At 35.2% G+C, this 22,794-nt stretch overlaps 2 protein-coding genes across 8 annotated transcripts; one reads left to right on the plus strand and one right to left on the minus strand.

Moving 5' to 3' along the window:
* Positions 1–1,989: 1,989 nt before the first annotated feature.
* Positions 1,990–17,296, plus strand: snx8a (sorting nexin 8a). The gene is made up of 13 exons (XM_067382441.1): positions 1,990–2,116; positions 4,829–4,956; positions 5,140–5,269; positions 6,240–6,430; positions 7,987–8,107; positions 8,412–8,548; positions 8,743–8,823; positions 8,913–9,073; positions 11,280–11,409; positions 11,489–11,557; positions 13,631–13,780; positions 15,562–15,711; positions 15,849–17,296. Exons 1-13 carry the CDS (start codon positions 2,095–2,097, stop codon positions 15,936–15,938), a joined length of 1,560 nt encoding a protein of 519 aa, XP_067238542.1. The 5' UTR covers positions 1,990–2,094; the 3' UTR covers positions 15,939–17,296.
* A 540-nt stretch (positions 17,297–17,836) lies between these two features.
* nudt1 (nudix (nucleoside diphosphate linked moiety X)-type motif 1) lies at positions 17,837–22,299 on the minus strand. Of its 7 annotated transcripts, none has more exons than XM_067382446.1 (5): positions 22,166–22,257; positions 21,436–21,517; positions 20,698–20,853; positions 18,522–18,667; positions 17,837–18,423 (listed from the first exon to the last, which is right to left on the minus strand). In XM_067382446.1, exons 3-5 carry the CDS (start codon positions 20,847–20,849, stop codon positions 18,251–18,253), a joined length of 471 nt encoding a protein of 156 aa, XP_067238547.1. In that variant the 5' UTR covers positions 20,850–20,853; positions 21,436–21,517; positions 22,166–22,257; the 3' UTR covers positions 17,837–18,250. The 7 variants fall into 7 exon arrangements, with proteins under 7 accessions (XP_067238547.1, XP_067238543.1, XP_067238548.1 ...); XM_067382442.1 differs by having other exon boundaries at positions 22,026–22,226; XM_067382447.1 differs by lacking the exons at positions 21,436–21,517; positions 22,166–22,257 and adding exons at positions 21,003–21,041; positions 21,189–21,417.
* Positions 22,300–22,794: the final 495 nt, after the last annotated feature.

Genomic DNA, 22,794 nt, shown 5'->3' on the forward strand with positions numbered 1-22,794 from the left:
GTGTGATGGTTTCAGCTGTTATACTGAATAGAATATGCAATTCACCAAAGAATATAAAATACATCTCTGAACAAAAAGATGTCAGGATGAAAAAACTCAAAAATGTAATTGGTGTTAAATTAAAGATAATGATTCGATGTCAATATACAATATCATCAAAGTAATTAGTAACTTTATGGCCACTGAAATATAGTGTGAAAGTCTGTCTGAATGTGACTGTTTAAGGACTCTTTCGCTACTAATGAACAAAAATAAAGAAATATATAAAATACAATAATGCTAGTTCAAAGCTGCATCTTAAAAATATAAGTGAAAGTGATATTAGATGAAAAGAAAAACACCAAACTTACAGAACATAGAGATTTAAGATGTATAAACCTGTTTTACAAGCCTGTTTATCTTACATCTGGCAGGATAAAAAGTCTTACTGTCTTACAAATGCAGCTGATGCAGTGAAATTATTTATTTTTGTGAATCAACAATTGTGTCATTTTAGTACCATAACCATAAACTACTGGTAACTGTCTAACTAAATTTGATAATAAACAACAGTATATACTGGATAACTAGTGCTGCAGCAGTTTAGAGTACTGGCTTGGTTGAGTCTAATAGTGCCTTTCCACTTCTAGAGGCACTGAACCAACATGATACATTTGAGCTAAGATGTGAAAGTCATACTGAGCTTTGGCATTTAATTTTCACAGAGCAAGTATAATTATATGACGATAATTAGTCAGCAATACTGGAAATGTTGACATAATACAGATAAAAAGTATCTGGTCTCACGGAATGATTCATCAAGACTCCTAATCAATACACAAATCATGCTTTCCCCAAAAATGTTTTATCACATATTCACTGATAAAACAGTAATTTAGTTGCATTTGAATATGTTTTAAAACCCTTCCTCGGTCAGAGAAAAGGCCTACTTCATTTGTTTTCAACTCAACCATTAATGACTAATGAAGTCATCATGACGATTATTTTCAGTTCCTTAAACTTAAGTTGGATTTAGTTTAAGATGTTTTGTTTAGTCTCTGGAAATTATTTTGACTGAAAGAGGAACAGTGAAATGGGAAAGCGACTAGAGGTTTCACAGTCCTTGTTCATGTATAAAATTTTTCTTCTTTAGAAATCTCTGTATTAGAGACTAAGTGTAATGTTTTGGGGTGGTAAATATAAAAAAAGAAAAGTTGTTTCCTTAATTTTTAAGTACAATCATCTTGAATGTTTAAGTCATTTAAACTTAAAGTACATTAAAGGTTTAGTTCACCCAAAAATGAAAATTCTGTCATCATTCATTCGCCCTCAAGTAGTTCCAAACCTGTATGAATTTATTTGTTCTGCTGAAGATATTTTGAAGAAAGATTGTAACCAGGTCACTTTTGGGGTACCATTGACTTCCATATGGGGGAAAAAAAAAATACTCTGGAAGTCAATGGTGCCCCAAAACTGTTGAGTTTAACACATACTTCAAAATACCTTCTTTTGTGTTCAACAGAAAGAAAAAAAAAAAAAAAAAGTTTATACAGGTTTTGAACAACTTCAGGGTGAGTAAATGATGACAGTATTTACATTTTTGGGTGAACTATCCCTTTAAACTGACTTAAAAAATATAGTTGAATCTTGTAGTATAACTTATAAAAAAGTTGAAAATTCCGTTGCTTATTTTGATGAGTTAAAGCAACGTAAAAACATATGTTGTCATAACTTATCATAGCATCCTTAACAGTGAATGTGAATGTTTTAAGAATATATTTTAGCTTTTTTGTTTAGCTTTCTCACTTCCCATGAGTGAATTACCTTCTTCTTAACACTTAAGTAAAAAGAAAAGGAAGGTGAAAATGAAATATATTTGTATATTGAAAAAAGAGAGAGGATATTCTAACCACACAAAACCAGTCTATAATGTCATATAAAGATGTGTTTGTCCTCAGAGAGCCAGTCGAACCTGATGAAGCTCCACCCACCCGCTCTGTCACATACTGTACCATGTGTTTCCACACCACTACAACTTTAAGGAGAAGGACATTCCTGCTCTTTTCTGCAGGAAATCACATGGAGGTGCCATCGCTCTCACATGACATCTGAACTATGGCAGGGGACATTAATGAAGGTAATTTAAGCTAAATATCGCACAGTTTTAGATAATGTTTTGCTGTCTGATTTATGTATGTATTCGAACCTTTGTACTATCGGTTGACTGCGAATTTGTTTTCTTGATTTCGCTGATTATGTTTTTAAAAAATCGCGACTGAAAACGTGCGTCACTTTAACGCGAGTTATGCGTTTGTTGTCTTGCGTAAATGTTTTCATGTTGTTTCACTAGTTTCTCTTGTTTATTTAGTGACTTGCTCAGCGAAGTTGTCCATATTGACCACTCGAGGTTAAAAGTGATAGATATTTTAAATCATTTTATGACAACGTTGTATTGTTTTGTTCAAGAGCTGGTACGGCACAATGGTTTATTACAATGAATATGCATGCAGTGAATATACTTCCATCTCTTTAGGCTGAATGTTGCCATAGAGACTGTCTGTGCTGCCGAGAGAATCTGCTTTTAAGCCAATCAAATCATTTTCTCTGCCAATATTTATTTGGGAAAAACCCAAATTTATTTACCCATTGAAATTAATTTTTATAAAATGTACCAGAAAAAAGTGTTTCTGTAAAAAACAAAAAGAGTTAATATTAAATGTTTATCTAATGTAGTTTTATTTTTATTTAGTTGTGCGGTTTTTTTTATTATTACACTACTTGTGTCAAATATATTGAGAACTTACTGAACTCAATAAAAAAATAAAAATACAAATGTAGGCTATTGTGCAACTACATTTACATCAGTGTTTCAGCAATCAGCATGTTTAAAAAAAGTCATTATTTCAGTGTGTTCACTTTGTCATAAAGTAACAAAAAAACGGAAATGATCCCAGTCGTTTATTCCTAGTCATAATTTATATTCACGCCAATTCACCCAAAACTCTGATGGTTCAATCATGCTTGAACTTACGTTTACCATATGTGAGTACTCTATGTTTGTTTGCTGATATGTGAATAAAGCCATGAATGGATAGTTCACCCAAAAATGAAAATTATCCCATGATTTACCATCGAGCCATCCTAGGTGTTTATGACTATATTCTTTCAGATGAACACAATCAGAGTTATATTATAAAAAATCCTTAGTCTTCCAAGGTAATCTTAGGTAAAATCCAAGGTAAAGTCTTCCAATGGTTGTGAATGGGGCTTGAGATTTTGAAGCCCAAAAAAGTGCATCCATCCATCATAAATGTAATCCATACGCCTCCAGGGGGTTAATAAAGGCCTTCTGAAGCAAAGGGTTTTTGTTTTAAAAATATAAATATTTAAAACTTTATAAACTAGAATAACTGGCTTTTGGCCATACGCGAGTGACCTCTGACCCGACTCATGATGTATTGATGAACACGGAATCGCAGAAGATAGAGCAAAACAAAACACCAGTCACGAATTTGAAGTCTAAAACGAAAATTATTTAAAGAAAAATGTCAAAGGATTTCAATATAAGAGAAAAGTAGCTTGAGTTTGTTGCCCAGCCCTATTTGTTTGAAACGCGAGAGGCGTCTACTCTCACCTAAGCTTATGATACTCCTACATCCTATGTTATACGTTAGGTCAGAGGTCACTCTTCCACCAGAAGTCGACTCATGTATGACCGTTACCGGAAGCCAGTGATTATAGTTTAAAAAGTTTTAAATATGGATTATTTATTTATTTACAAAAACCCATCACTTTGCTTTAGAAGGCTTTTATTGACCCCCTAGACCTGTATGGATAACTTTTATGATGGATGGATGTGCTTTTTTGGGCTTCAGAATCTAGAGTGCCATTCACTACCATTATAAAGCTTTTTTTTTTTTACTCCAAATGAACTCCATTTGTGTTCTTCTGAAAGAAGGTAGTCATAGACAGCTTGGATGGCTTGATGGTGAGTAAATCATGGGATCATTTTTGGGTGAATTATCCCTTTAATTAAATCTGTTCATCATATAAAGCAATCGTGTCTCTAAACTGCTCCATTCATATGGATTTCTTTTACAAACTCTTTATGAACATCAGAGATTTGGGCAAATAGACTTTCAGTGGAGGGACAGAAATCTCTTTATTCAAAATATCTTCATGTGTGCTCCGAAGATGGTGCTGAGTAATTGATGACAGAATAACAAGAGTTCAGTACATGGAAATGACATACAGTGAGTCTCAAACTCCATTGTTTCCTCCTTCTTATGTTAATCTCATTTGTTTAAAAGACCTCAGAAGAACAGGCGAATCTCAACATAACGTTTATAACAGTTTATTACTGTATTCACGGAGACAAGAGCCGTCGCTATTTTCATTTTTAACGATTGCAGTCTGTATATTGCATAAACACAACTTCATTCTTTATAAATCTCTCCAACAGTGTGTAATGTTAGCTTTAGCCACGCAGCATAGCCTCAAACTCATTCAGAATCAATGTAAACATCCAAATAAACACTGTACTTACGAACACTTTGTAAAGATCCATTTTGAGGGTTATATTAGCTGTGTGAACTTTGTTTATGCTGTTTAAAGCAAGCGCCAGCTCCGTGGGCAGAAAGCACGAGAATTAAAGGGGCCGCGCAGCATAAATCCGCTCATATTTAATGATGCCCCAAAATAGGCAGTTAAAAAAATGAATAAAAAAAAAATCTATGGGGTATTTTGAGCTGAAACTTCACAGACACATTCAGGGGACACCTTAGACTTATATTACATCTTTTAAAAATAAGTTCTAGGGCACCTTTAACATAGAGTCTTCTGAATCTAGGATCCGTCCCTTCATACTATCGTGAAGTGCATCAAGCCATTTGCTCCAGAACTGATGAACGAGTGCCCATCAGTGTGTTCCTGAGAGTTCTCAGCAGAACATCTCTCTCCATCACCGTTCAAAACCAGGTGAGACTTGCACCAGCATTATGTCTTATTATTGGCTAGGAAGAGTAGCTGACTGTTAGCTAAATTACATCCCACAAGCTTATTTACAGCTGGATAAGGCTAAATATCATAATTTCGTTGGGTTCTCTTGTTGAACCATGACTTATTGTGCACAGACTGAAAGATACCTCATTTACATTTTAGATAACCGAACATGTAAACAATGGTGATGGATTCCTAAGTAAAGTCTCGCTGTATAAAGGCTTGGCTCTCATTGCCCTTGCTCAACAAGGAAAACCACCAAGTCCCAAACTGCTGGAGAATTTCATACAAGGTAAGCAAATGAAGATCTATTCCTCAGCTGACTGTTGTAAATATGTAGCTTAATCAGTTGTCATTTTAAAGTCAGTAAACACCAGTTAGTCTCCATAAAAACTGTCTAGTGTTCAACATATCATGTGATATTGTATTGTCTCTCACATGCTGTCCCAACTGAATTACATTCAAGCTGCATTTCAGTGTCACCATCTGTTTGCAGTGGTTTGCGCAAGAGCAAAGTGGAGGTTTTTTATTACCGCTTTCAACATTTCAGCACTTTTGAATCCAAAAGAGTTTTCATAGACCAATATATAGCATGTGTGTATGATTTACATTCCTCAGGTCTACGGTTCTGTTGGGCTGGTTGTTCGATGGCTTGTTTTAAAGGTTTTTCATCAGTTCTGAAGGGTTAAAATTTCTTTTCAATACTGGCCTCTTGTGTTATTTCAGGTGTTGCCAGTATGACAGTTGACTGTGCACTTTAATAGTGATGTTTCCTGTTTTCTCCTCTAAGCAAGACCAAGTTTCCCGTCTATTGCATGCCAAATGTGTATCTCTTTATGGAATGGCCAAGAAACTTTTTTTTTTTTTTTGCATTCAACCAAACAAAAGCAAAGATCCTGGTTTGAATCTGCTGAGACGACTTTTTGTTATGCAGAGTCAAGTTGTTTTTTCCCATTTTCCAGATTTTTGTTTCTAAATTTGACACTCAAACCACAGAAATGTACAGGAAAAAATATTGTGTGCCACATAGCTCAACACTGTTTGTTGTTTTTCTCCCATTCCTTCTCGTTACTTAATGCTGTGTTATGTATGTGCTGTCATAAGACTGTTGTGAAACAGAGATGGGAAGAAAGTCATCTTCTTTATCTTCTTTAAAGTGATTAAGTATGATACTGTGATCACCCACGTGTAACGTTTAGTCACACATCTGGCTGTCACACCTCTCTAAATACATGGTGTTGTATGTCATGTTTTTTTTTAAGAGTTCCCAAAGCCTCAGCTAGGAGAGCCGAAGGAGCTTCAGAGTCTGAAGATGCAGTCGGTTCAGGAGAGTCCTCTGATCTTGTCCTTGACTCTGGCAGAGCTGTTGAAGAAGGACACCATCAAAGTTGAGCTCATTCCTGAGAAGAAGGGACTGTTTCTTAAACATGTGGAGTATCAGGTCACCAGTGAGGTGAGTGAGATTGGAGGTGGCATTAAAATACCCAGTTTACAAGTTTACATTTTATTAATCAGACAAAATCGATTGGTCCAACTCTAAACCCTAAACCATTAGTTTAGTCACTGTTGCTGTGTCAGTCTAGCATGATGCACAAAGAATGTAGGGGAAATCAGCCTAAAATTTTCTTCTCTCCATATTAAACTGAAAAAAAAAAAACAAAAACACTCACTTCTGCTTTAGCATTTGTGTCGGTGATGCCGTTAAAAGGGGACTGCCCAAACAGAGACCAATGAGCCTTGGAATTCCTTGGTAATCCCATTCTTAAAAATAAAAGTTCCAAAAGGGGGTTTTTGCAGAAGAACCATTTTTGGTTCCCCAAATAACCTTTCAGTGAAAAGCTCTTAAAAGAACCATGTTTTCATAACATTTTAATAATCAGTGGTGTAACTTTGTTTTAAAAAGTGGGTGGGACAGGAATGTGTGGTGGGGTGGGGTGTGTTTTAATTGTATTATTATTACAATAAAAAAATGCACAAGATTTTTTTATATAGACCTCATGTTTAATATAATAGTTATAATATGTTGGTCTCAAGTGTATTTACATTAGTCAATAAATACATGGATCCGTGCCAAGAATTTGATTGTCCTAATGGACTAGTGGTAGAATTTTTGTTAAGCGTGCTAGAGGTTCTGGGTTCTCCCCTTGTATGGTTTACTTCATTATTTTTTCCTCATTAAAACCAAAATGTTCATTAGTGATTGTATATCAAGAGCAGGGACACATTTATGTGCATTTTGTTTGTGATTTCACCGGAACAAATGGAGAGTCTCCATTTAATTGTATTATTATTACAATAGTAAATGCACAAGATTTTTTGATATAGACCTCATGTTTAATATAATAGTTATAATATGTTAATCTCAAGTTTATTTACATTAGTCAATAAATACATGGATCCGTGCCAAGAATTTGATTGTCCTAATGGACTAGTGGTAGAATTTTTGTTAAGCGTGCTAGAGGTTCTGGGTTCTACCATCGAATGGTTTACTTAATTTTTTTTTTCCTCATTAAAACCAAAATGTTCATTAGTGATTCTATATCAAGAGCAGGGACACATTTATGTGCATTTTGTTTGTGATTTCACCGGAACAAATGGAGAGTCTCCGCTCGCTAAGAGAACACTGTTGCGCCACTGATAACAGCAGCAACGAGCACTCCGCATGGTTTTAAACATCAAGATACATCAGTGCCGAGATATGTTTCAAAAAGTGGTGGGGGCATGTCCCACCCGTCCCACCTGCAAATTATGCCTATGTTAATAATCTAAACAACCTTTTTGTACTATAAAGAACCTTTTGTGGAATGGAAAGAATCCATGGATGTTCTTTATGGAAGCATTAATTCCAAAAAAGTACCTTTATTTTCAAGAATGCTGTATGTTTAAAGAGGTCCTTGATAATGATTTCACTTTTTTAACTTTAGTTAGTGTGTAATGTTACTGTTGAGCATAAACAACATTCCAACAGTTACATTTGTATTATTTACATGTGCTATGTGCCCTTTTCAGCGTTTTACAGTATCAGTCTATCGGCGATACAGCGATTTTGATGTCTTCCATGAGCTCCTGCTTCAGAGATATGCTTACAGAGCCGTGCCGGCGCTTCCTCCCAAAAGGGCGCTGAAAGGAGGTAGGCCACTGTTTTATTGACTGTAAAATATCAGCCTGTAATCAAACCTGTAGATTACAGTCTTTTGCACCTCTCACTTAGGCTGTGCTGTGACATTCAGTGCTTTCTGGGAATGCACCAGACAAACAATCACAGCTCTGCCAAAAAGTAAACTTGTTCCGCTTTTCTGCCGACTTCAGCAAGTTGTACTTCCATAGTAACTGAGTACCAGAAAGTTCCTTGCTGTGTTGTATTAATGGAAGGACTATGTTTTGTTGTTTCTGGAAAAGTTTAATCTTTTCTCTGTTCTTTGGCCCTGCTGCAGTCCTGACCTCCATGTCAGAGCGAGAGTTCATTGAAGGGCGGAGACGAGCTCTGGGCAGGTTCCTAAATCTTGTGGCTAGACACCCAGTCTTTTCCGAAGATGAGCTTGTGAAAATATTCCTGACCTTCAGTGGTTCGGTATGAACTTTTTGCCAAACTAGAACACCAACTTGATTCAATGTTCTAGATAAACAGGCTTACATTTTATAATGTCTTTAATGCAAGAAAAATAAATTAGATATGCCAATTTTGGCTTGAGAAAATATATATTTTTTTATATATTTTCCATAGACGTTCATCAGGTTGTGACTTCCCATATTTATTTCCCACAGGATGTCCAACCTAAGCTTAGAGATGCTTGCAAAAAAATGGGGGATGAGTTCATGACCTGCAAATATGCAACTCAGGCCAAGGTTTTATTCAGCTTTATTTTACTTCACATCCATCATATGTTCAATATTTGTGCAATATTTATTAATCAGTATTGTGATTTCGCCTCCAGGATTACCTCCCAGCAGATATCCAAAGTCAATTTTCGTCCAGCAGGGAGCTCATCAGAAATGTCCATAGCAGTTTTCAGAAGTTACGAGACAGGGCAGAGAGGATGGCCGAGCGCTCGAAGGAGAACGCCACAGATCTGCTGATGTTTGGGAAGGAGCTCAGGTACCAACTCATCCTGAGTGCCATGCCTAAATCTTTACAGTGTCTCTGGTTTGCAAAAACAGCACCATAACATTAAAGTATGAGCTGCAGATCATTTCGTTAGTTCAGTTTGACATTTTAATTCACTTTAAAGAGCTAAAATTGACTAGGTGTGTCACATGCAGCATGGAACAGATGAGGCAAGGATCTATAATCAAACTGCATTTATTCAACAAACACAAAAACTAAATCCAAAAACAGGAGAGGCAACAGCCCTACAACAGAGACATAAAGACAGCTTAAACACTAACAAGAGGATAGTAAGGCACAGGTGAAACCGATTAAAAGCTATGGTGACTAACAAGGGTAACTAAGGAAACAAAAGCTGTTTGAAATTTCCCCCTATACCCTCATTACTATTCCCTACATTAGTCCACTAATATAGTCCACTAGAAGGAGTTAAAGGCTGCGTCCGAAAACTGAAAAATGCTGCCTTCTGAGGACACATTTCAAGGTAGTAAGGCATCAAGGCACGTCCGAATCCAATGTTAGCCTCACTTCCTGTCTCATGAGATACCTTCCTCAGATTGATTTTTGAAGGAAGCATGGATGTATCCTTAGCTGCCTTTGATATCCCACAATCCTGTGCTTTCCATTCTGTGACAGTTGAGCTAGAAAAATAAAGATGGCGTCCGAAAGTTGCATTTGCTGCTCAGTTTGTGTATAAATGTACGCAAAAGCTGCGCGCGCTTGACTCTTTAGCTCTAGCCACGGCAGGCACGCCTCCAGGAGCTCGGCTTTTTTTCGGAAAGACTTGGAACAGTGTATCTATCTTTTATAAATATGATAAAACTAAGACTTTTCGGAGATATGAAGGATGCACTACTACTCTACAGGTACTCAAAATTAACATGAGATTGGTAGAAACTGAGTGTGTTACCTACCCTTTAGAAAGAAATTTATACCTGTATGATATTACGCTGTAGCCACATTGGACCAGCGGTTTGGAAATGAGCGGATGGTTGATTCAGCTGTGGGCGCCATCTTCTGGCGATATGTAGGAATTAATTTGGCATGAGTATGAGTTGAATGTATGTCTTACACTCGCTATTGAGGTGCATTATGGGATTAAATGAGTGCACCAATACAAATGACTGTCCCCTCAAATACTGGGGTGTTTTTTTTATGCCCTTCCCTTGCCAACTTCCCTCAGTCTCGTTGATTTGGATGTACGTCATTGCTTACATTGCACGAGTGTCCACTACTGTGCAACGGGCTGAATTGGAACATCCTAAGCCCTTGTTCACTTGCAATCTGCTATGGAGTTGATTTATCTTTTAAATTTTTTCCCCTTTACGAAACAGTTTAATGCAGCATTCTATGTGTATATAGGTGTGTTTGGGTTGTTTTAGAAATGTAAAAAATGTATGAATCATAGAGTGGGGTAAATTAAATTTGATATGCGGTGAGGTCACAATCGTGTTGCATTGTGGTATATGGTGCTGCCTGAAGTGTACATATGACGTAGACATGCTCCCTCGGTCAAAATCGAGGGAATGAAGGTCTGTCCATATAAACTTCTCTCGTCCACTTCACAAAGTGGAGCGCACTTCAAAATGGTGGCAGGGATTCCCCTGAGGGGAAGTGGTTAGGGAAGTTCATGAGTCGTCTCTAAAAGTGTAGTGGAACGCAGCCACAGACAAAGGTTCACAGGAACTATACACAGGAAAAGAAAACAGACACATCAAGTTAACATTATTGATCAAATTTGTACCAAGTTTCCAGATCTAATTCACTTGGTTATGGATGTCCTCATTCAACTAAATAATACAAATTCACATACTACTCATTATCACAGCGATAAGTACATGTTACATTACATCTTACACACAATGGTACATGTTACATTAACTGTTTGAATCATTGGAAAATACTGGGTTACACTTTATTTTACAGTACCATAGTTACATTGTAATTACTCAATTAAGTACTGAGTACTATTAATTAACTACATGTACTTACTAAACAGTTTCATTTAGGGTTAGTTACTTGTAATTATACATAATTTACTGTTAGTACTATAGTAAGTACTGTAGTAACATGTAACTATGGCACAGTAAAACTAAATACTGGAATATATATTAGCACAGGGGTTTGAGAGTACTTGATTGTCAGACGTTTGTAACTACTGGCCATAGATTTAAGCTTTGATCTCTCTCCACTTCAGTTCTTTGGGATCAGATGAGTCACCTGTGCCTCTCCTGGCATCCTGCAAGAGTCCCTGGGCTGCTCTCAGACACTCTGTCAAAGGGCTTTCTGTTGAGTTCTCACTTCTGTCTGAAAAAGCTGCCCAACAGGTACTGTGCTGCCCAACATCTACCATGTGACTCATTCGAACTCTGCTACAGAGGGATTTCATTTGTTTACTTAATACAGGGCAGAAGAGAGGAGGATGATGTGGTGGAAAAACTAAATCTGTTTCTGGACTTGCTGCAGTCGTACAGGGTGAGTACTCATGTATTTTGACATTTAGTCTCAGCCGAGAAGTTTTTCTTTCTTTTTTTTTCCTAAATAGACTTTCTTTTTGTCCATTAAGAGGAAATAAACTGAAATGTGACTTTTAAGGCTATTAAAAGATTATTTATACACTGCCGGTTAAAAGTTAAGAATAATTAAGATTTTTAAAAATGTTTTCTTTTCTTTTTTTTTGTTCACAAACTCATTTATTTATTTGATCAAAATTTATTCAGACACCTTGAACATTTCATTCATTAATACAGTTTATTCACTTTAGTTTAAAAAAAGGGTAATAAAATATTACAAGATCTCAGAGTTAAACTGTGTCAGAAAAAATCTTAATCATGTCAGATAACACTAAAGCAAAACATGGTCACGTCAAAGTGTGAAGTATGAAGAATTTTTGGGTATAATATGTCACAGTTTACTTTATTTTGCTATCCTCACTTACATAAATGAACTATAGTGTCCTCCTGCACCCACTAGTAAAAAAATATTTTAAAAAATATAAAAAATGTCTGAATAATTTTTGGTTTGACTGTATTTTAAAATGTAATTAATTCTTTTATTTATTTTAGTATCATTAACATCTTCAGTGTAACATAATCCCTCAGAAATCATTCTAAAAACATTTCTTATTATTATCAATTATAAGCTGTGCTGCTTAATATTTCTGCGGAAACCGTAATATACTACCATTTAAATGTCTGGAGCAAGTAAGATTTAAAGAACATTTTATTCGGCAAAGATGCATTAAATTGATCAAAAGTGACAGTAAAGACATTCATAATGTTACAAAAAAAATTTTTTCAAATAAATGCAGTTCTTTTGAACCTTCTATTCATCAAAGAATCCTGAAAAACTCATGGTTTTCATGGTTTCAATATTGCGATGATAAGAATCATTATTAATAATTTAGCACCGATAATAACTGAGCAGCAAATCAGCATGTTCTAATGAGAAGACAGGAAATAATGGGAATGAGTAACAGAATTGGTATGCGTTGCAAGCTGTATTCAAACCTGTGTCATCCACATGAGCACCAAAGCTCAATGTACAGTACAGTCCAAAAGTTTGAACCACTAAGATTTTTAATGTTTTTAAAAGAAGTTTCGTCTGCTCACCAATGCTACATTTATTTTATTAAAAATACAGTAAAAAAACAGTAATATTGTGAAATATTATTACAATTTAAAATAACTGTGTACTGTTTAAATATATTTGACAAAGTAATTTATTCCTGTGATGCAAAGCTGAATTTTCAGCATCGTTACTCTAGTTTTCAGTGTCACATGATCCTTCAGAAATCATTCTAATATGCTGATTTGCTGCTCAATAAACATTTATGATTATTTTCAATGTTGAAAACAGTTGTGTACTTTTTTTTTCAGGATTCCTTGATGAATAGAAAGTTCAAAAGAACAGCATTTATCTGAAATACAAAGCTTCTGTAGCATTATACACTACTGTTCAAAAGTTTGGGGTCAGTAAGAATTTTTATTTTTTTGAAAAGAAATTAAAGAAATGAATACTTTTATTCAGCAAGGATGCATTAAATCAATCAAAAGTGGCAGTAAAGACATTTATAATGTTACAAAAGATTAGATTTCAGATAAACACTGTTCTTTTGAACTTTCTATTCATCAAATAATCCTGAAATAAAATATTGTACACAAATATTTTGTACAATTGTACACATTAAATGTTTCTTGAGCAGCAAATCCGCATATTAGAATGATTTCTGAAGGATCATGTGACACTGAAAACTAGAGTAATGATGCTGAAAATTCAGCTTTGATCACAGGAATAAATTACTTTGTGAAATATATTCAAATAGAAAACTGTGATTTTAAATTGTAATAATATTTCACAATATTACTGTTTTTTACTGTATTTTTAATTAAATAAATATAGCCTTGGTGAGCAGATGAAACTTCTTTCAAAAACATTAAAACTCTTAGTGGTTCCAAACTTTTGGACTGTACTGTACATATAAGTTAACCTATAAGCCAAGCCACAGCAGGTTTTTTTTAATGATCGTGTATTTGTGTTGTCATACAGGACTTGTGTGAACGGCACGAGAAAGGGGTCTTGCACGAACATCAGCGAGCGCTGCAGAAGTACAGTGTCATGAAGAGACAAATGATGAGCGCCACCGTGCAGCCTAAAGAACAGGTTTCTGTAGAGCAGCTGGAGTCCCGCATCGTCCAGGTCAGCCCTCACACACACACTCACACTACAAAGAGCTATAGCAGCTTGTGAAGTAGAATAAGCAGAGGAGAAATGTGGGGAGTAGTAGCAGTAGCTTGAGGGGATCTGATACATCCCTTTAATTTAGTTGGTGAAATTGATCTGAAGGACTTGAAACCAAACCCCTAGAGCAAGATTTGTATCCTCAGAATCCCTTTAGGGATGCTGCAGGATTCTGAACAAAGACCTCCGCCTCTTTAGAGAGGTAGCAGGAGGCCTTTTTTTTCATCTTGTGTAGGCAAGGGGTTTTCAAACTGGGGTCCAGAGGGGCCGCAAAAGGATGCAAGGAGGCCTGTGAAAGATTTGAGTTATAATATACATATAAATTAGAAGATGTGTTTTTTAGTGATGTCCAAGTTAAAATGTTAGCTTAAAGGGTTAGTTCACCCAAAAAAGAAAATTCTGTCATTTATTACTCACCCTCATTTCGTTCCACACCCGTAAGATGTACAACGTCCTGACGCAGAACCTGGAAGTGCTGGACGTAAACAGTGTATAAGAATGACACAGAAGAGAAGATATTGTTGAATAAAGTCGTAAATTTTTTTTTGTTTTTGCGCACATAATGTATTCTTGTCTCTTTATAAAATTAAGGTTGAACCACTGCAGTCACATCGACTTTTTAAACAATGTCTTTAGTGCCTTTCTGGACCTTGAAAGTGTTGACTATATTGATGTCTATGGACGAGTCATATACCTCTCGGATTTCATCAAAAATATCTTAATTTGTGTTCTGAAGACGAACAAAGGTCTTACGGGTGTGAAACGACATGAGGGTGAATAATAAATGACAGAAATTTCATTTTTGGGTGAACTAACCCTTTTTTGAGATACTCAAAAATGTTCAAAAGTTTCTTTCTTTTTTTTTTTAAATTAAATGTATCCATCAAGTACACATTAAATTAATCAAAGTGACAGTACATTAATAACGTTATAAAAGTTTTCTATTTCAAATAAATGCTTTTCTTTTGAACTTTCTGTTCTTTAAAGAATCCTAAAAATGTTTCACTGTTTCCACAAAAATATTAAGCAACTGTTTTCAACATTGATAATAATAAGAAATGATCTTTGAGCAGCAAATCATCATATTAGAATGATTTCTGAAGGATCATGTGACACTGAAGACTGGAGTAATGATGCTGAAATAAATAAAGGAATGAATTACGTTTTAAAACATTAAAATGGGATATACTGTAGTTCTTTGGTGTAAAATTGGACCAAACTGAAAAGAACCACTATTCTAATAGACAATGTAATTTCATTGCATTAAGAGCACTCAAAATATTGTATGAGCCACCAAGTAATTCCAAGTAAGTCTGTCCATTTAAGCATTTAAATGATCATTTGAGCAGCCATTTTGCACTGTTACTTTATTTGACCATTTAACGATTTATTTTAAAGATTTCTCAATTTAATTTTGCTAGAAAAACAACTTTTATAAAAGCTTGCACTATTTTTGTATGGTAAAAGCCCAGGCAGCTGGAGGACGAGAGAAAGTATCACTCATACTTGACTGATATTAATGCAATGCCAAGTCATGTGAGGCTCATACAGTGTTTAACCTTCAAATAATATGTCATGATCCATTGGTTTTTAACTGCTGGATTGCTCATGGTGAGCAAGTAGCAGTAATTAGTCACCACAGGGATGATGATGATGATGATGATGATGATGATGATGGCGGTTAGGGTTGGATGATGTGACTGCACTGTGACCTCATTCTGATCTCTGACTCACTGCAGCAAGAAAACGCCATTCAGGCCATGGAGCTGCGCAACTACTTCTCCCTGTTCTGCCTGCACCAGGAGAGCCAGCTCATATTCACATACCTGCCCATTACATCTCACATCCTGGGGGCATTTGTAGACTCACAGGTGCAGGGACATAAGGAGGTAAGCTTATCCTTTATCTAGTATCTAAGTTTGTGTTATTCCTTTCAAGAAGTGCCAAAGCTTTATTACTTTGATATTACTTTATTAGCTTTATTACTATAATATTTGTTGATGTGTCTTATTTTGCTCTGATCTAGATGGGTGAGGTGTGGCAAGATCTTCATTCCAAGCTCAAAAGTCTTTTTGGGGACGGTAACGGTCGGTCTGCGCCTCTCAGTCCAAAATAGCCTTCTTTCAGAATCACAAGAAGAAAATGAACTCAAGCCTGTTTTGAATAGCAGGATCTCTTCAGGAATTAGAGACCTTACAAAGAATTATGGGAAACTTTATCTAAATGTCTAAATGTTCATGTGGCTGATCTGAGGTAAAGAGGGCCCTTGCTTACTTACAGTTTGAGCAAATGGACACCTAAAATGAATGGCTGTTGTTGTTGAGAATAATTTTAGGAAGACACTGTATTAAGGTTTTTAATCAACATGTATGCAAAGATTATGTTGCTGTTTTGAAATGTAAGCTAATCTGAAAGAGAATAATTTTTACTTTGTACAAAACACATGAAAAATGACCTATACAAGATACTTATCTGAGAAGCTAATAGCCAGAGAGCTAGTTAATGCAGTGTTCAGTTGAATATACATAGAAAACACAGAAAATATGCAAAGATTAGTTGCACTGTATTATTATTAGTTTGTGGATCCAACCGCCAGTCTGATATCTGTTGTCTATTTTGTAATCTTCAGGCTTGCACTCCATGTGCTTCCAGCTTTGTTTAATTTACACATTTCAGCATTTTTAAGTAATATATACACTACCATTCAAAAGGGGGTTAGTATTTTATTCATTTCATTTATTTATTTCGTAATTATTCAGCAAGGATGCATTAAATCGATCAAAAGCGACTGTAAAGACATGAGATTTCAAATGTATTTGAAACTTTATCTCAATCAAAGAATCCTGAAATAAATATATCATACATTAAGCAACACGATTGTTTTAAAAATTCAGATTTGTAAACAGTTATTTTAAATTGAAAATAAAATAGAAATGTTATTTTAAATAGTTTTTACTGTATTTTGTTCAAGTAAATGCAGCATTGGTGAGCATAAGAGGCTTTCAAAAACATTACTGTTAGCGATACAAACTTGAACGGTAGTGTATATAAGTGAAAAATTCTTTTAACTAGTTGTCTGACAGTTCTGTAAAATGTGAAATGTGTTTTCTGTAATTAAGCATGAGAGTCGAGAGGGTCTTGAAATGAAGCTATATTTACAATAAGCATTAAAGTATTAGTCATTATTAGCCGCTAACTGGTCTATGCACCAAAGACCTGTTTTCATTCATTTGATAAATCACGAAGGTCTGAAATTCTCAGACTGCTAGTAAGCTGTTACGTGAACTTTGCTTTGAAACATGAAACAGCTAATTTTTCATAATTTTGTATAGATTGACACAGTGCTGTTAGTTGATAATGCATGTATCATGCATATTTCTGTCTTAATTGTTTAATATTCTATTAAACCCCTTAGCAGCTGTTAAAGGGTTAGTTCACCCAAAAATTAAAATTCTGTCATCATTTACTCACTCTCATGTTGTTCCAAACCTGTATAAATTTCTTTGTTCTGTTGAACACAGAGGAAGATATTTTGAAGAATGCAGGAAACTGAACAATTCTGGGGCACCATTGACTTTATAGTATTTTTTTTCCCCCTACTATGGAAGTGAATAGTGCCCCAAAGCGGCCTAGTTACAAACTTTCTTCAAAATATCTTCCTTTGTGTTGAGCAGAACAAAGAAATGTATACAGGTTTGGAACAACTTGAGGGTGAGTGAATGATAATTTTCATTTTTTGGATGAACAATCCCTTTAATGTTTGATTCTTCAGTTAAAGAAGGCAGAAAAAGAAAAGAAATGGAATATTCAATTCTGCCATCTGCTGGCACAGAGGATAAATGCAAGTTTGAAAAGTTTGATCAAAAGTAGCAGTAACAACATATGTAATGTATAAAAAGATCTCTATTTCAAATAAAATTTTTATTAATCAAACAACACTGAAAGAAGTACTGTTTTCAACATACATGTTTCTTGGGCATGGTAAACTGGTTCATATTATGCATCCAATTTTGAAATTATGCCCAAAAATATATTTACTAATAGGATATACTGTATCTATCATACATCATTTGAAATCATTGAAGCATGCACAGGGAAGTTAAACTTCTGTTTTTTTCCCCTGGGTTATTTAGATGACAGGCATTTGAAGATGAAAGAACTTTATTAAGAAAGTTTTTACACTGCTGATGGAAAATCAGGTTGTAGGAATGAGGAACAAAGAAACAGGTAAAAACAAAAATCAGAATACAGATCATGATGCATCTGAGGATTCAACCAAAATATAAATGGAACATCAAACTCATGGATAACACTATTTTCTCATGCATGTCGTGCTCCGTGAAGACATCAGTAGTGTGAACATCAGATTTTGCTGAATAATTTCCACTGATACAGTGACAATGTCCATCAATGGTATTAAAACCCCAATCAAACATCTTCTACTTCGTCCAGTTTATGCTCCACTATCACATCATGACCGTGGAATTTAAAATATCCCAAGAACTTCTTTTTCTGAAGCATCAGCGGGAACCACAGGACGTCATCTGCCCACATCTGGCTGAAAGGTATTTTATCTATGTCAAACCACTGTGGCCTCATCTCTGAAAGACACAAACAAACCGCTTCAGTGGCATGTTATTAGACCTTCTGTCTCAGTGTCTCACAAACTGGATCATAAAGTGATGTTGAGCTGTATTACCGTCTGATTCGGTTGGCTCTCCTTTATAGGTGTCAGCTCTGAAAATGTGGACATCCAGCAGTTCTGTTTCCCCAATAAACTCAAATTTGATATTTCCAATCTTGTGGAGGCTGTCAACAGTGAGGCCACTTTCCTCTAGTAGCTCCCTGTCAAATTAAATGGCATTTTGTTTCAGCTGGAAACCAATAAAAGCAGGGAAGATTGAACATGACCAATCGCTGACACCATTGTTAAGTTCTACAGAGAAGTAAATAATATCAAACATTCACAGCGTTGCAAGGTTCAAACTGTTTAACTTTGATCCGTAGCTTCAAGGAAGTGAAAACAGACACTGAAAATAATGGCTTTCCTAAAGTGAAACATGGTACACCTTCAGACTTTTGTCAACAGAAAAAAGACTTCTTAATGCTTTTACACCAAAAAAAAAACGGCTTTGGCTCAGTGTTGGAACTGTATATTAATGGGCAACCATTTTCCAGGGATGTTTATTTGGATGCAGAGGCGTTGTGTGTGAACATTGTAGTTCTAGATTAAATGTGAACATGCATTTACTCATCTTACTTGCACAAAAACTGATTCAGTATTCCTCAAAAAAAAAACAAAAAAAAAAAACAGTAAAATGCAAACTCAGAATATTACGCAAACCTGCATTAAATAAATGTTAAATAACACAAATATACTTTGTGTTTACGCTCACTTTATAAACAAATCTCTGCGCCAAAAATATAACTTATTTGTCATTAAAAAGCAAGCCCAACCCAGGTGAGAAAAAGCAATTACTTTCCATAAAAAGTAACTAATGCAAATAGTTATCTTTTAGGGAGTAACACAATATTGTAACACATTACTTTTAAAAGTAACTTTTGTACAAATATATAGAACCCACAACAATTAAATATATATATATATATATATATATATATATATATATATATATATATATATATATATATATATATATATTAGACCTTAATATTTTAACCACTGAACTAGGAAATGTCCCATTTCAGAAATCTGGCCATGTTATAGTAACCAGTGTTCTTATCATTAACTAAGCTAAAATCATAAAAAAAAAAAAAAAAAATCATTACTTTAAAAAAAAAGCAAGTTACCAAAGCAACATTTCTAATTTTTGTTTAAACTGAAGTACTAAAATTATTAAAGGGGACCTATAATGCCCCTTTCACAAGATGTAATATAAGTCTCTGGTGTCCCCAGAATGTGTCTGTGAAGTTTCAGCTCAAAATACCCCTCAGATAATTTATTATAAGCTTGTCAAATATGCCCCTATTTAGGTGTGAGCAAAAACACGCTGTGTCCCTTTAAATGCAAATAAGCTGCTGCTCTGGGGGAGGGAGGAGCTTTAACAGCTCGTGCTTGGGTTGCTCAACAACAACAAAGCAGGAGAATCTCACGCAGCCAAAATGAGGATTGTCAGTAACGGTGTTCAGCCTTATATTGTTCAAACCGGAGTCAGACACTGATGGAGAGACTCAGGAAGAAGTTACAACTTTTAGAAAGCATCTGGACATTTCTGAAGGGTTAGTGGATAAATGTATGTAGTTGCTGTTGAGTTTATTCAACTCATCTGCTATCATGTGCCGTCATGTTAATCTTGTGTGCAAATCCAGTGTTGAATTGACTCTCGCCTCCTTTGTTGCGTTCTCTCGGGGCGGGGTTAATGTAAATTTTAGGGTTAGTGATGTCACTAACTCGGGAAGAAGCTCGTTGTAGTCCCTACCAGCCATTTGTTGTAGTCCTTAAACAGAATTATTTCTAAGAAAATATCTCATTTTGCATTGAACTTTGAGCGTTGTAACTTTGCAGATGTTGTTTACGCTCAAACAGCAACATTACACACTAAAGTAAAAAAAAAAGAAAGAAAGTGAAATCATAATCAACCACCTCTTTAACAAAAACTATATAGACATACATTTAAAAAAAGATCAGAAAAACAACTAATAAAAATGACGCAAACGCAACAAAATTACAAAAGTTTAATATAAAAAAAATATAAACTTTAAAAATCTAATTCAAAATATTAACAAAATCTATAATAGCATATCAATGATACTGAAATAACACTGAAATTAACATATTTTCTCCCCCTTTCTGAACTTTTGTATGGCATTGCTGCAAAATAGCACATCAGTGGATGGGTGTTAGACTCGCTCACCGTCTGGCAGCCTGCTCTATGGTCTCTCCTGTCTGGACTTTCCCTCCAAACCCATTCCATTTGCCTGCTCCAAAGCCTCTTTTCTTCATGCCCAGTAACACCCGGCCGGGCTGCACCACCAGCACCAGGGTCAGCAGTTTAGAGGTCAGCATCGCCCTATAATACAACACATGCTGCAATATAATATGTCTTTATATGTATATTATAATGCAATATAATTTGACAATGTTGTAATACTTATTTCCTGCACTAAAGAGGATTTGTATTTTTAACTATATATTTCATAATACAGATAAAGTTCTTACTTTTATTTACACTAACACTTCAAAAGATGATTCGCTTTTCTTAAGAGTTTATAAACGACATGATGTGACAAATTATAATATATAAAGTAATCAATATAAATCAGTACTGTGTAGTTTCTTAAATTTAATGCATTTACATAAAACTGTTCACATCACCCTTACTTCTAAATAAGGGTAAATGCTTACTTTGTTCAAAGAGACCAATGGAGAAATGTAATATAAAGACAGATGCGCGAATACGGATATACAAGTTATCTGAGGCTCAGTAATGAATCGAGATTGTTTCCCGCGTGCTGCTCGCGATCACATGGAGGCTTCAGATTGACAACAGTGAATTTAGTCATAATAGTTATTGACGTCCACATTCATACTGTTATCGCTTCAAATCCAACATATGATTTGTAGATCTGCGAAACATTTTAACTCCACCTACCTAAGGTTTGTTATCGAGTGTGCAACAGTGAAATATTCTCGATCGGAAATCCGACTCGTTTCTGTGAATCGGTTCTTCCGAACTAAATGAAAGAAAAACCATTTAAACCATGTAAAATTCATTCTACCGTTTTCTGTATGTTTTTGCCAAACCGTTAAAACATTTCAAGTACGTTTTATTTGTAACATTTCAGCTATGCGATTATTAAAGTCTATTATTTGCATGCAGTTCACTGAAAAGATCCGACTCAAAAGAACGAATCCTTCACGAATCGGACATCGCAGTGTGCAACACTCAAATATTCTCGACTGAAAAAAAAAAATAGACAAATTCAAGGATGGCCATCTACATAAAATGATCACAAACTGATATAAACATTAATGCATTGTATCTAAATGATTAATAAGTTATCATCAACACAAATAAAGCACAATAATGTATAACTCAATGATTTGAAAGCTTATGCGCAAAAAGTTCGGACATCTTTGACATCACGCGGACACCTTGACGCACGTGCATCCTTGTTTTCGTGTACTTCATGAATCTCTCATCTACAGAATACTTCTTTTAAATTATGTGGAAATGTATACAAAGGTCGTGCATCCACGTGTCAGCGGTCTCTCTGAAGAAGACGCCTCTGCACATGAAGGGGAAGAGTGCTGCTGATCAGAGATGGCTGGTGCGGCAGCTCAATGACCCTTTTGTTAAAGCTGCTCACTCGCAGAATTACCGCTGTAGAAGCGCCTTTAAACTGATCGAGATAGATGATAAATACAGACTTCTGAAGCCTGGTTTAAGTGTCATAGATTGCGGTGCGGCGCCTGGTGCATGGAGTCAAGTTGCCGTCCAGAGAGTCAATTCAACAGCAGAAAGTAAGTGTGAGCTCAGCTGATGAACTGAATTGAAGTGAATCACTAATATCATATCACATTATATAACATCTATGCATGCCATCTTGTGGGGCAAACACTACAGTTAGTTAAGGGACAGTAAGATGTTTTTAAAAACGAAATCAATAGGCTTCTTTTATTTAGAAAGGACTGTAAAGTCTTTTATATGTTTACAAAACGTTTTTTTTTTTAATGCTCTTCTTTTGAACTTTCTAATAAAAAAAAAAAAAAAATCCTGAACGTTTCCACAAAAATATTAAGAAGCACAACTTTTTTCAAAATTGATAATAACAAGATTCTTGAGCGTCAAATCATCATATTAGAATGATTTCTGAAGGATCATGTGACACTGAAGACTGGAGTAATGACGCTGAAAATTCAGCTTTGACATCACAGGAATAAATTACATTTTAAAATATATTCAAATAGAAAACAGTTATTGTAAGATGTAATAATATTCCCCAATATT

The sequence above is a fragment of the Chanodichthys erythropterus genome, chromosome 3, assembly GCF_024489055.1.
Source record: "Chanodichthys erythropterus isolate Z2021 chromosome 3, ASM2448905v1, whole genome shotgun sequence".
Classification (NCBI taxonomy): Eukaryota; Metazoa; Chordata; class Actinopteri; order Cypriniformes; family Xenocyprididae; genus Chanodichthys; species Chanodichthys erythropterus.

Excerpts from the sequence above, each read along its gene's own strand:
- snx8a (XM_067382441.1), top strand. The coding sequence starts at position 2,095 with ATGGCAGGGGACATTAATGAAG. Across the intron at positions 8,824-8,912 it reads AATATGCAACTCAGGCCAAG|GATTACCTCCCAGCAGATAT; the intron begins GTTTTATTCAGC and ends TTTCGCCTCCAG. Across the intron at positions 13,781-15,561 it reads TGGAGTCCCGCATCGTCCAG|CAAGAAAACGCCATTCAGGC; the intron begins GTCAGCCCTCAC and ends GACTCACTGCAG.
- nudt1 (XM_067382442.1), bottom strand. The coding sequence starts at position 22,080 with ATGTGCAGAGGCGTCTTCTTCAGAGAGACCGCTGACACGTGGATGCAC. Across the intron at positions 20,854-21,435 it reads CACTCGATAACAAACCTTAG|GGCGATGCTGACCTCTAAAC; the intron begins GTAGGTGGAGTT and ends GTTGTATTATAG. Across the intron at positions 18,424-18,521 it reads AGAGCCAACCGAATCAGACG|AGATGAGGCCACAGTGGTTT; the intron begins GTAATACAGCTC and ends TGTGTCTTTCAG.